General features: G+C 52.3%; 4 protein-coding genes across 4 annotated transcripts; 3 read left to right on the top strand and 1 right to left on the bottom strand.

Annotated features, from left to right (window-relative positions):
* On the top strand, nucleotides 1-914 carry AYO21_03296 (hypothetical protein; the record flags this gene model as incomplete). Its single annotated transcript, XM_022653270.1, has 3 exons — nucleotides 1-114; nucleotides 200-679; nucleotides 735-914. 3 exons carry the CDS (start codon nucleotides 1-3, stop codon nucleotides 912-914), a joined length of 774 nt encoding a protein of 257 aa, XP_022514372.1.
* Nucleotides 915-1,808: 894 nt separating this feature from the next.
* AYO21_03295 (hypothetical protein) lies at nucleotides 1,809-2,962 on the top strand (the record flags this gene model as incomplete). Its single annotated transcript, XM_022653269.1, has 2 exons — nucleotides 1,809-2,185; nucleotides 2,254-2,962. The coding sequence occupies 2 exons, from the start codon at nucleotides 1,809-1,811 to the stop codon at nucleotides 2,960-2,962; spliced, it is 1,086 nt and encodes a 361-aa protein (XP_022514371.1).
* Nucleotides 2,963-5,010: 2,048 nt separating this feature from the next.
* Nucleotides 5,011-5,805, bottom strand: AYO21_03294 (hypothetical protein; the record flags this gene model as incomplete). Its single annotated transcript, XM_022653268.1, has 1 exon — nucleotides 5,011-5,805. The coding sequence occupies one exon, from the start codon at nucleotides 5,803-5,805 to the stop codon at nucleotides 5,011-5,013; it is 795 nt and encodes a 264-aa protein (XP_022514370.1).
* Nucleotides 5,806-10,244: 4,439 nt separating this feature from the next.
* On the top strand, nucleotides 10,245-13,139 carry AYO21_03293 (hypothetical protein; the record flags this gene model as incomplete). Its single annotated transcript, XM_022653267.1, has 1 exon — nucleotides 10,245-13,139. One exon carries the CDS (start codon nucleotides 10,245-10,247, stop codon nucleotides 13,137-13,139), a length of 2,895 nt encoding a protein of 964 aa, XP_022514369.1.
* Between the last annotated feature and the right edge of the window lie 80 nt (nucleotides 13,140-13,219).

Below are 13,219 nucleotides of genomic sequence, written 5' to 3'. Positions count from 1 at the left end.
ATGTCTTTCACAGTGTGGTACACCAAGCCTGATGGCAGGCAAGTGCCAATCAAAATGTCCATCTGGGACGCCATGAAGGGCGTCCCCGATCCGAAGCCGAGAAAACCAAAAACGGTAAAGGTCCCAGCTACAAAGGACCTCACATTCTACATCTTGAATGGGCTCTACATCGAGCAGGAGATACTGATTATTGGTTTAGTGTTCATGCTGCGGCAAGGCTCACGTCAAGGACAGGGGAAAGGAGGACAGCAAGTGTGAAGGAGAGAAAGATGCCAAAGACACGGACAACAACGGCAAAAGCGGCAATGTTGACACATCATCAAAAGACAAGAAGGATGACTCTGATCTTACCGAGGACGACCGGATCTTGCTACGCATGAAAGGCGAGAATCCGCAAGCGCAGTGGAAGGAGATCCTCGCCGTGACCACCAACTTCAAGAACGTGGGTGAGCTCAAGGCACGCTGGAAACATATCAGCCACCGACCCGAAGCGGACGACAAGAATACCTCGAGCGAAGGCAAGAAGGAAAAGGCTCCAGACAAAGAGGAGAAAGCCAAGCGGAACCGCGAGGAAGGCTTGAGGAGGAGAGCGGAAAGGGAGGCTGCCAAAGCCAAGAAGGAAGAAGAGGAAAAGAAGGCAGAGGAGCAGAAACAAGACTGCACCGAGTCTGACAAGAAGGTATGCTCAGGCAAACAAATACTGTTTCCCGACCCCCGGCACTAATTGCAGCCAGGATGATGAGACAAAGGCGGACGAGAAAGCGAAGAAACCTGGCTCGTCACCGCACAGTCTGAAAGCATGGGCCGACAACTACGACAAGAAAAAATGGCAGATTCTGGCCTCGAAGCACTATGACAGGACGGGAGAGCGTATCACGGCTGCCCAAGCCCGGAAGTTGGCTGAGGAGAAGTGAAGCATCAAGGGGCGGATTCTCATTTACCAGATAAGTAAAGGCGATATGGAGTGGCGGTTATTGACCAGGCTCGGATTCCCTGCAGTGAGCATCACTTTTTTGCTCTGGATCAGTTTTTCGACAGACAATAAATACCGCTCCCTGACCCTCGGGCGCTTCTCTGTTTGTCTCGTTACTCATGATTTCAAGGTTAGGGGGCTCGATAGGGGTGGGAATGCCAAGACACCGCAAGGCTGACAGCCTCGTTTCCCTCCAAGCCTGCGCCTTGTTGGTTTAGATTCAAGTCCATCTCTTCCACCAAAGTTCAAGAGATTGAATCTCCTTTTACCGTTGATCTGTATTTGGTGGGAACGACCAGAGGAGGATCACGAGTCCGACCCTGTTTTGGAATCCTCCGCACCTCCACTTGCCCACAACAACTGCGGGGGATGAGGCGAACATCCTTTCAGGCTGATTTCCGGCACAACTCGACCACCTCGACTCACCCCGTCCAGCAAGGCGTCAACATCAGCATCCAATGCTGTCGAGGCTCCAACGTCAATGACGCGTGGAATCAAGCTTTCCCATCTCCTCCAAACCTCCTCACTACCCTTTAACCGCGCCGCCGCCACCCTGGTGTTTGTGTCCACCATCTATCGTCATTGGACGACGATGCACCTTTCTGTGTTCCCGGATCACCTGTCCTACCGACAATCCTCCGCGTTGGAAATGGAGCATTTTGTGAAATTTTTCCGTGACGTTGACCCAGGTCGAAGCCAGAGTGAGCTAGATGCAGTTCTTTAAAAGAGGGGGATAAGATGGGTATAAAAAGCCCTTCTCCGGCAGCGATTTCTACCCTGCCAAATGTGTCAAGGGGAAATTCACTACTGATCCAAGGTGGAGTGTACTTCCAGAATGAAGCTCTTCTACTCTCCTGCAGGGTTTCTCGCCCTTGGAGTGTCTCTGCTGGTCACGTCGACCACCAGCATAGCTGTTCCCCGCCAGAGCAGCAACAAACCATGGTCGCTTCAAAACTTCAACTCTCTCATCACCTTTGGCGACAGTTATACAGATGAATCTCGCCTGGGATGGTTCATCAATCACAATGGCTCTGCCCCGCCTGTCGGCACTTTGCTCCCAGAGACATTTAGCGCCCCCAGCGGCGGCAGAACTTGGCCCAGATACGTCGTCCAGTACACTGGAGCGACAGTGCAGGGCCAGTGGACTCCTCATATGACGCTCTATGACTACGCCGTCTCGGGCGCCGTGTGCTCCAACGACATCACGCCAAGGTTCGTGTTTGGACTGAAAGAGTGGTGTGCGTTGTCAGGCGGTACGTTGACCAGATACTCCTATTTAGGTGGCTCCCTGCAATCAATGCGCCTTTCCCTTCGGTCTTGGAGTACGAGATCCCGGCCTTCATCGCCGACATCCCAGCGACGCGAGTCAACTCCACGCCCGCCGTGCAGCTCTTTTCGCCCAACTTGACAGCTCAGGACGCCGTTTACGCGCTGTGGATCGGCACCAACGACCTCGGCGTGTGGGCGTTCCTCACCGACTCGCAAGTCCCCGGCAAGGTGCTCTCGGACTACACATCGTGCATCTACAGCGTGTTCGACAAGCTCTACGCCAGCGGCGCCCGGCACTTTGTGCTCATGAACACGGCGCCCCTCGACCTGGCGCCCTTGTACGCCAACGACACGCTCCACGGCGTCGGCGCCAACCAGTACTGGGCGAACAAGCCGGCCAACCACACCGAGATCGCGTACACGATGCGGCAGTTCACCACGACGGTCAACAACGTCTTCAAGTACCAGACCCCCTACGAGCTCCTGGTGGCGAAGCGCTACCCGGGTGCCCATTTCGCCCTCTTCGACACCCACGCGCTCATCACGGACATCTACAACTCCCCGACCCAGTATCTGAACGGGACCGGTGTGGCCAAGGGCAGCGAGAGCGTCTGGGGCTACGAGAACCACTGTACCGTGGACCAGAAGACGTGTGTGCAAAGGCAGAATGGCACGAATCCGGACGGATATCTGTGGTTTGACGAGCTGCATCCCAGGTGAGCCATTCTCCCTTATCTATCCATCTCCAATTTTCCATCTCATATCTCTGATCGTCCTCTCACTTTCCCCCGCTCTTTCGAGGAACATGTTGTAAGTGGCTGGCATTGTGAATGTGAATGTGAATGTGAGCGCGAGCAATTCGAGAGGAGTTAACTACCAAGCTTGATGTCCCCTTTTGGTAGAGGAAGACTAACTCGTGCACTTTTTAAACTCAAGCGAGCAAACCGACCGGATTATCGCGCAGAATTTCGTCCAGGTCCTGAACGGCACCTCCAAATATGCCACGTACTACTGAGCGAGCGGCGAGATCCAGTCTCTGCTAGCACATGGGAACAATGTGAAACGGTGACAGGGTCAGGCATGTGACGGGACAGGACGGGACGGATGCTCTTTTGCGAAATGGGTTGGTCACGGACTTTATGTGCTGTGCGTATTTGATATGGCGATCTACAGACACTGCAGCGAGGTTGGTACAACTCACCGATCGGTACCAGTGGAAGCATACGGAATGACATGGCAGATTGCAGCGACATGACAGCAACTCGACTCCAGGATGAACCTGACAGCTCCATATAGCACACAGGCCGTGCTGGTCTGGACCCTGGCAGAACGGACTATTTACATATTTACCAGGTATACCGTACTTACAAGGCACTTGTTTACTTGTCCATATGTCCCTCCCTCTTCATTCTCTTGCCGTACGGACAACAAAGAAATCATCCCATCCCATCCCATCCCATCTTCCCAAAAAAGATCCCAACGGCCTCGCTACTTTTTCATCGCCGAGCGCAACCTATCCCTGTCGAGTCAGACGGCCCGGACAGGATGTAGGTGAGGAGCGTCCCCTGTCGCGTTCGGGGGTGAGCCTGAGACGAAGAAGGGAGGGAGGGGGAAAGGGAAGGAAAGAGGGAAATTACATATAAGCAAGTGAATAAATAAAAAAAGTAAGTAAGCAAGGGAAGTGTTTATGTGTGTGTGTGAGAGAGAGAGAGAGAGAGAGAGAGACCAACAGGGTAAAAGGTAGACGATAAACGACAAAAGATGAAAGTGAGGCAAAAGGGATATTTTAGAAAACAAAACAGGGGAAAAGGAGGGGGCAGAGCGTTCTTCCTTCTTTTCTTCCTTTTTGCAGCCTCGCTTCCTCGTGTCCTCGTGGCCTCGCGGCCTGGCATGCAGGTACAAGTACAAGTATGTGTATGCATATATGTGTACACGGTAGACACCTACTGCAAATACCTAAGCACCTACCCAGGTAGGGCAAGTAGGCAAGCAGGCAGGTAGGGTGAGTTAGTCAGGCAGGCACTCTTCTAAATCTGGGACGCGAGGGATTACACGTATTACACGTACACGTACACGTACATGTACATGTACATGCACCTCGTACGGCGGGTCCTATTCCATTCGGGTCCTCAGGTACCTAGGTACTTACGGGTGTGTATAATAATTATAATATATAATGTACCTCGTACCTCGTACCTCGTAGGTATTGTACCTACCTATGTCCTTTGACCCGTGGCTCGCGGCTTCACATTACATGTCTATAGACAGACTATTCTGGACTGTTTTGCACGCACAGGGAGATGTACAGCATGGTGCTCGGTACAGTACAGTACAATATAGTGCTTACGGTACTCGACTCGATGCAGCAAGGCATCAACGGTACACATGTACATACACGTATGGAGACAGTGCTAGAAAAGGTTCTCTTCTTTCATCGTGAGCCACTCAATGCATCGCAAGGGGCAATTGTAAGATTTCTCTAAGATTTGTCTCTATTTTGGATCTGTGGTTTGTTGTCGTCGCTCATATACAGCTGGACAGATGGGTGCGTGCGTGTCGAGCTGCAAAAGTTCCTTTGGCCTCGAAATTCTTGGACGAGGAAAGGGCTTCAGTACCAGTTCGGTTTCGTTCACTTCCATTCCCCGGCCCGACGCCTTCGTCGCCATGGAATAAAGATTGTCCTGGTGTACCATGAATTCAAGCGCCTGTCCACTCCGTCGTAAATTATATGTCATAGCAATCCCACGAGCAGGAATGTCGTATATGGCTCAGAAGTTCTCGGCGTCGACTCTGTTGTCGATACCTCCAACCCACCAGACTGCCGCGTTGATGATATTCTGAATAACCTCCAAGTCATCTTGATCCCTGGGTGCGTAGAGCAGAACCTGAGAACCCTCTACATGGCTTGGCTGATTTGCGCTGAAGAGGCGCATGAATCGAGATCCAACGCGGCCGGAAAGAGGATGTCTCTGACCCCAGCCCTTCTCAATAACAATCTTGACATCACTGGGGTGGAGTGTCGAGTGGATGAACCCGTCTTCAGTATTGGCACTGAGGATCTCTCCGTAATACTTGGTCTCGTCGAAGACGCGGTGGCGGGCATATAGAGAGATTGGGGACTCGGGCTCAAAGGTAGAGCGGCCTAGGTAGGTGGACTGGGGGTAGCGGGATGGAATATCGATGATGAGGTTGCGCAGACTGTCTTCTACGTCCTTTTCTTCCCACGGAGGAAGTTGCGTCTTTTGGATGGGGCTACTAATGCCCTCGACCTCGGGACGAGACCCACGGCGGTAGGGAATGCTCTCCAAGTAGCCTCGTGAAGACATGGTGGTTGGGCTTGTTGGAGGACTGAGGGGGTCTGAGACGGATAGTACATTTAAGAAGCGTTCAAAGGCGGTTTGGAGGCTGACTTCGAGGGCCTTGCCAGGCTTTGTTGAAAGAAAGGGTTTGAGGTCGAGCTTGATGAATTTCAAGAGATATGTAACAATAGTGGAGCCAATCAGGATGGACGAGGCCACATAGAAGAGGTTGGGGGCCAACAGTGTTGGCATGTGCATAGCCATGTCGAGTGTCTGTAGTCGTGTGAGATCCTCTTTAGTGGAAGGAAATTTCTTGGGGGAATCTGTTTTTGAAAACAACACAATGAAAGAAGCAAGTGGTTAACAGAGCGTGCCACGAGATTTGGTCTTGGAAATCACAGTTAGGTGAAATGCTTCTCCCAGGTACCCTTTATACTTTCCCGTTTGAATTCTATCGGTGTTTCCTACCTCCCAAGACTCCGACAAAGGTACGTCGGAGGAAATATGATAGGGCCAGGACGAAGCAGAGCGGCCAGAGCATGACGCGTCGCAATAACTTTCGATTTGCGAGGATTGGAAGCAAGTCTGTTAAGGTGAGGAGTTCGAAGTCGCTTCAGAAGGGGCTTCCTCAGCTACCGCAACGGGAATAAGGCGAGATGGAGCCGCATGATTGGGCGAGTCCGAGGGAACGCGTCGACTAGGATGTAAGAACATGAGTGGTTTACGCCTTATGAAGCGGAGTGTGGGCTACTGCCTGGTGGCTGCACGGACGAATTCGAGTGGCAAAGGGTGATGATACAGGTTGTGATCTGATAAGGGCGCATTCACGCACTCCAAGAGGCAAAGAGTTTGACTAAGGCCAAGGCTTGACGTCTGATGGGGTAGATGGAAGGGTGGACGGATACGGATGCAGCGATGGAGAGATGGATTGGTAGAGACGAGGTTCGTGATCAACAAGCGCAAGACAAATCGAAACGCAGTCCAGCGCAGGCCAGCGCAGGCAGTCAAAGGCAGTTCAGCACCATCGGCATGTCGGAGCCTCGGTGAATTTCCGCCCGACCATAGAAAAAATTCTCCGACGTCTCCTCAAACTCCTTCCCGCTCCCTTCGTCTCAGCCAGCGCTTCTTCTCCTTCTTGATGAGCTCTATCGCCCTCTGCAACTTGGCCACGGCCATTCTGCGAGTGGTCACTCCTACCTGTCCACTGCCATTCCGTGCTTACAGAGTGCAGCGAGCCGCAGAATCATTCACAGTGCCAAGCAAATCTGGCTGTCATTCTGCCGCCCTTTCCTGTCTGTATGTATATATAGTACATTGTCAGATTGGTCCATTGATCACCCCACTCGCAGGCACGAGCCGAAAACCCCTTGTGGCTTGAGGTTGGGCATAGGCTCTCAATTTTCGACTTGGACTGCCATGTCGTCGTGTCTTTGTGGCAGCAGCGATGTTGATCCGAGGACATAGTGTCAGGGGAGAATCGTTTCCTGGTTCGGTGACAATGGAGGGACAAAATATCAAACAATACCCGAAGCCCTCTGTTAATGGCATACGTGGCAGTCATGGCTTTGCTCCAGTGCTCAAATGCCGGATCCAGCATACATAACTGTGGATCGCACAAGGTTGACGGCAAACTGAACTGGAACGTGGCGGGTGATGTTCCCAATTCCATCGATTTTCCCCAGACACTTCCACACATCGGGATCGATCTCCATGTCCACCTCTCTGTTTTTATGCGACTGCGCGAGCAAGGCTCCTCAGGGTCTGTGCCGCTCCCCTCCTGCGGCTGAATGCCGAAAAACTATGGCAAGGATGTACTCCAGCTGCCACTGTAAGTACGTCCACGTTTCTCTCCCTCATCCAGGCTGAGCTATTTTGAGAGCACGACCGTACCTGCAGTCTGGGTTTTTTCATGACGTCGCCTGCTTGTTAAGCACCGAAATGATAGGCAGACTGAGATGTGACCACTCATGGACCGGACTCCGTCGCTTCGAGGTGGAGTCTCTATGGCTCGATTCACCTACGCTGTCGAATTATTCCATGCCACCTATACGCAGGGTCGCGGGCGGCATACGCGGAAGCGCCTCCGATAGAACATAATATCGTTGCCAAGCTCGCATCAAAGCTTTGAAGAAAGCTTTCCCACACCCCTTTTTGGCTCCATTCGGATCAACCAACCGAGGTATCATGTTGCGCGGCAAGGCTCCCGTGAGACAGAGACTTCGCTTGTCAGAGATAGCTGGATTGGTCTCTTCCACGCGATACAAGAAACACCATGCATTGACGGAATCCCAACTTCGGACCTCCGTCAATAAAGTGCCAGTCCACAGCGCCCAAGATGAAAGACACAATGGCTGCCACGACTCCCTTGTCCCGCATCTATACCCTTTCATGGAAGCGGACGAAGAGTCTTCTATATTTGACCCTGCCCTTTAGTTGCAGATCAGAGACATGTTTCTATCTTCGACCCGGGTATTGCGCGAGGGATTTCGCAGTGGCTGGCCACGCATCTTGCGAAGCTGTCCCATTGTTTGGCAGTGCAAAGGTGTCGTCACTTGCGGCGGAATATACCGACTTCCGTCACGCTCCATGATCTGAAGTTGATCATCCGCAGAGGCTGCCGGTGTCCATCTTCGATGATGCTTCCTTTCGCGATGCGTAAAAGGGATAAGGGATGTAGACGCTGACCTTTTCGCTTGAACGAAACTCCCCCGGTAGGTGCAATGAACGGTCCTCGTCCGCGATATCACCAGCAATACCGCACCACTCGTTTCGAAGTTAAGCATTCAGAGCCCATACGCTTCTTTGCCAGATGGATACCAATAAAACCACTGACCTACGATGCCGCGTTCGACCAGTCGATGTCCCTTTGGACAATAAGATGCGCCACGGTGCTTCTAGACCCTGTGACTTAGAAACAAACAACAGAGCAAGTATCGATGGTCGTGTCACTGGTCTCCTCATAGACATGGGAAATGCTCCCTGCGAATAGCAACTGGCCTTGGGGCCCACGTTGCGGTTTAACAGGCCCACCAGGTGTTGGGTGATTTCTTGAGGAGACACACCAAACGTCCCGAGAAAAAGACGTGCTCGTATGTGAAGAGCTTTGGAAATGATACGGTAAGTAAGCCACCCCAGCTTTCGTGTCGAATGGGACTTCGGTGGGTTGGAGCCGAACGTGATTCGTGTGGAGACATATGAACAGGCTTAATTATTCGGTTGAGGTTTGAGTTGCGCCCTGTTTTGTATACACGCATTTCAGATCTGGCACGTTCTCTAATACGGTTGACAGCCTGTCTTTGACGACCATCTAGATACCAGCAGCCCCCGTACTGGTCACCACTAGACACGGCTTTAGTAACGATTCAGTGATGGTGCTAGGTGTCACGTCCACTGACCCATATCCCAGGCATGAGCAGGTTCAGCCTGGCCGCGGGAGTTCGTGTCGTGTCGGGGTAAGCAGAAACCATAGAAGAACAGGTCTTTATTGAGGCGTTCAACCTGTTCGCCGTTATCCGCTTTCGACCGTGGTACTCTTTGGCTGCTTCGTGTCTATCCGAAAGTCTTCGCCTACATAATTCTCTTGTCTCGAGTTATGACAGTCTCTCGCGTGCCGTCTCAGCCCTAGGGACTCTCTCTCTCCCTAGATAGCTGTTCCGGAGCAATCGACATCCATTGTCCACGGCGCCGCACAATGGGAAACATTGCAAGCGTTATCCAGATGGTTAATTTCATCCTTTACACCACCCTGGCCGAAAACACTGGGGGCTTCCGGGCGGGGGTTTATCGGTCTCATCGTCTTGTTATCTGGGTCCTGGCCTGTTTATCTGTTTGGAGAAATTGATCGGCCGGAAGTGGTGGCGTGCTTCACTCTCACAGAGTCGGGGCAAGGGTGCGGCGCCGGGCGAGGAACATCCTTGGCTTGCTGTTAATCACTATATCTCGAAGCCTGATATGTTGGTCCTTTTCCGTTGGGTTTCGGCGAGACCGCCAATCAGTATCGGTAGAAAAGTACCTTTGAGCAGTCAGCGAGCACGCACGGCACTCAATGCTATTCCGTCGTGCCAAGTGAGGTAGATCGAGCTGCTGGGTCCGTCGATCAGCCTGGAGGACGAGACTAGCAGAACGACCTTCTCTCGACTCGACGTCGAAACCAACCTGAATCAGTGTTGATACGACAGGATCATTGCAATGCCGAGGCATCGACGAGTAGCAAATGAGAACATAGACAAGGGCTCGGGTAGCAGAACGCTTCTCAAACTTAGCTTTACATATCGGCTGTGCTACCATGTTCTCCTTCAGAGTTATATAGTGGCTGTTGCACCTGAGAAAGAAGAGCGGAATCAGGCCAACAAATGCTCCGCCGTATCACAAGGAGGGACTGGGGCCTCCCAAGACATCACGCTAGTGCCAAATATGGAAATATGCCTTGGCATTTTAACAGTCTACTATTGGCTGTTCGAGTAGCAGCTTGCCTGCAAGGATGATTTGCATGTGCAGTGCTCGTCCTGCGTAATGGCGCGCGGGGAGCAGAAACCCTCCAATGCGCTTCTTTTGAGAACCTCATAATAATAGGTTTTCTCTTCCTTCTACATCGGCCTGCGCATTCGCCTACTACTAACTACTCCCTTCCACGCCTCATGAAATGGTTGTATTGACTAGTTTCTCCCCAATGCCTTGACCGCTGGATTCGTGTTTCGTCCGCCATGGCGAGGCTCTCCAATCCTTTCGCTTTCACTCGTTGGCCCGTCACCATCATCACGTCGATTATTTATCTCGTTATTATTGTTGCTCTCCTCATCGTCCATACGACTGTCCCGTCTCCTCCCTCCTCGCCTACTCCCATCCATGGCATCAATCTGACAGAAGCGTGGCTGGACCTGCAGCTTCTCACTGCGTCTTACCATCCTTACAACAGCCGTCGCAACGACCAAGTCCACGAGTGGCTCCTCAAACGGATCAAGTCCATTGCAAAAGAAAACAATGCTGCTCCATACATTTTCGAAGACAATACCTCCAATCTCACCTTTTCTTCCGCTGGAATTCTGTCTGGCCCGGGCGTGTCGGTCTACTTCGAGGGCACCAACCTCATCGTCTATATACCAGGAAAGGAAGATGACAAAACAACATGGTGGCTCGATCCGGAGGGCAAACCATCCAAACGCAATGCAGTCTTGGTGAATGCGCACTATGACAGTGTCTCTACGGGCTTCGGCGCTACAGATGACGGCGTCGGAGTCGTTTGCGTGTTGCAACTACTCAAATACTTTACGACACCCGCAAACACACCGAAAAATGGAGTGGTGCTCATTCTGAACAACGGCGAGGAGGACTTTTTAAACGGAGCAAATGTCTTCAGCCAGCATCCCATGTCCATGGTTGTGAGCTCATTCCTCAATCTAGAGGGAGCGGGTGCAGGGGGCCGGGCTGCACTTTTTCGAAGCACCGACGAAGCCGTCACGAAAGCCTATGCTCAGTCCAAGTACCCATTTGGCTCGTCCACCTCGGCCGATGGTTTCAAGCGGGGACTGGTCAGGAGTCAAACAGACTACGTCGTGTTCAATGGCAAGCTAGGTTACCGTGGATTGGACGTTGCCTTCATTGGACCGAGGGCGAGATATCATACCGACCAAGATGATTCGCGCCACACAGGGAAAGGATCTCTCTGGCACATGCTATCTGCGGCCGTGGCAACGACGGAAGCTCTGACATCGACGTCGCTAACGACCAACCTAGACCCAGGGCACAACCCAGGAAGTCCGTCACTCTGGTTCGATGTATTCGGGCGAACGTTTGCTATCTTGAAAGCCCACACTTTCTTTGCTCTATCGGTGACTCTGCTTGTTGTTGGACCGGTGATACTCCTCCTCACTATTGCTCTATTGTATCGAGTCGACAAATTTTACCTTTTCTCCGCATCACGACCTCTTCATCAATCGAGTGGAGACGAGAGGATCAAGCTCTACGGATGGCGTGGCCTTTTCCGGTTTCCGCTCATCTCGCTTGTAGCCTGTGTGGTCCCAATTGCCCTGGCATACCTGATTTTCAAGGAAAATCAATACATCGCCCACAGCAGTGAGTGGGCAGTGTGGGCCATGATGATTTCCTCCTTCGTCTTTGTCGCGTGGTTCTTCTCCCGAGCTGCGGACTACACACGGCCCTCTTCTCTCACTCGCGTATACGGGTTCACCTGGATGTGGGGAGCGTGGTGGGTGCTCCTTGTCGTCGCAACGGTGTTTGAAGAACAGCTCCACCTCGTCGGTATATACTTTGTCCTCATATATGCCGCTCTCGTTTGGCTGGCTACATGGTTGTCCTACCTGGAGCTGTTCTCCCTGCCCAAGAAATCGGTGTATTGCCAGCGTTTCGATTGCGACGACGAGCCGTCCCAGCGCCATACCAGTTCAGGTAGCGGGCACGAAGAGGTTGCAGAATATTCGACCCCTAATGATGACGGTGAACCCACGGAGAGGTCGAGTCTTTTGAGAAGGGGATACCGACAAGGGAGAGAAGAACCGAATCCAAGCATTGCGGCCGTCGAGGATCAAACTGACGCGATCGAAGAGCCTGATTGGAGCAAATCCCAATGGTCTTGGCTATGGCTGTTGCAGCTCCTCGTCCTTGTTCCCATCAACCTCGTTGTCGTCGGTCAGATTGGCCTCTTACTAACCGAAGGGCTTCACCAGACAGGACAGGACGGAAGTTCCATGTTTCTGTTGTACATTATGGTGGCTGCCTGCACAATAATCCTCTTCTCCCCAATCACGCCTATTCTGCACCGCTTCACCTGGCACGTACCTGTGTTCCTTCTCCTCGTCTTTGTCGGCACCATGATCTACAACCTTACCGCATTTCCTTTCTCCACGGACAATAGATTGAAGCTTTTTTTTCAACAGCAAGTGGACCTAGAAGCAGGGAACAACACAGTGTTTCTGACCGGAGTTTCGCCGTACACTCGCCAGGCTGTCAACTACATACCCAGTTCTGCCGGACAGCATATCACCTGTGTACCCACGGGCGCTTTGATTTATGGCAACATGCAGACCTGTTCATGGCCGGGCATCCCACCCATTGTGGTCAAAAACTCTAATGCTATCTCCCCTAAGGAACAGTACGCCAGCTGGCTCAGCTTCAACGTCACGCGCCTGAACAACAGTGATGGCAAGATCCAAGCTCGCTTCGTGGTCTTGGGGAAAAACACGCGTGCTTGTAAGCTCGTCTTTGAGACGACAGCGATCACAAACTTCCACGTAACTGGGCAGGCGCCGAGGGACGCACGGTTCCCCTCTGTGCCCGAAGGTGGTAGTCAAGAGATCAGGCTGTGGAGCCGCACGTGGGGGAGGGCTTGGACTGTGGACGTCAGCTGGGACAACCCGATTGTTACTCCTGACGAGTCAAGAGACTCTATCAATCTGTACCATTCCAAGATCTCGGGGGACAATAGCACAATGTCCGGCCGAGTGGTATGTCTATGGAGTGACGCAAACAGGAACGGGGTCATACCAGCTTTCGACGAGGCGATGCATTATGTTCCAGCATGGGCGGCAATCACGAAAAGAGCAGATGGGCTGGTGGAAGGGTACAAACGTTTCCAAATTTGATCCTTTATCATTGGGAGGGACTTGTGGGCTTCTGAATGATTGGCACGCGAAGGACATGTTAGAGCTCTGGTCTACCTGTG

This window comes from Fonsecaea monophora (genome assembly GCF_001642475.1).
Source record: "Fonsecaea monophora strain CBS 269.37 chromosome Unknown Scaff16, whole genome shotgun sequence".
NCBI classification, from domain to species: Eukaryota; Fungi; Ascomycota; class Eurotiomycetes; order Chaetothyriales; family Herpotrichiellaceae; genus Fonsecaea; species Fonsecaea monophora.
The sequence above is the reverse complement of the archived record's forward strand: the minus strand, read 5'-3'. Positions and strand labels throughout refer to the sequence as shown.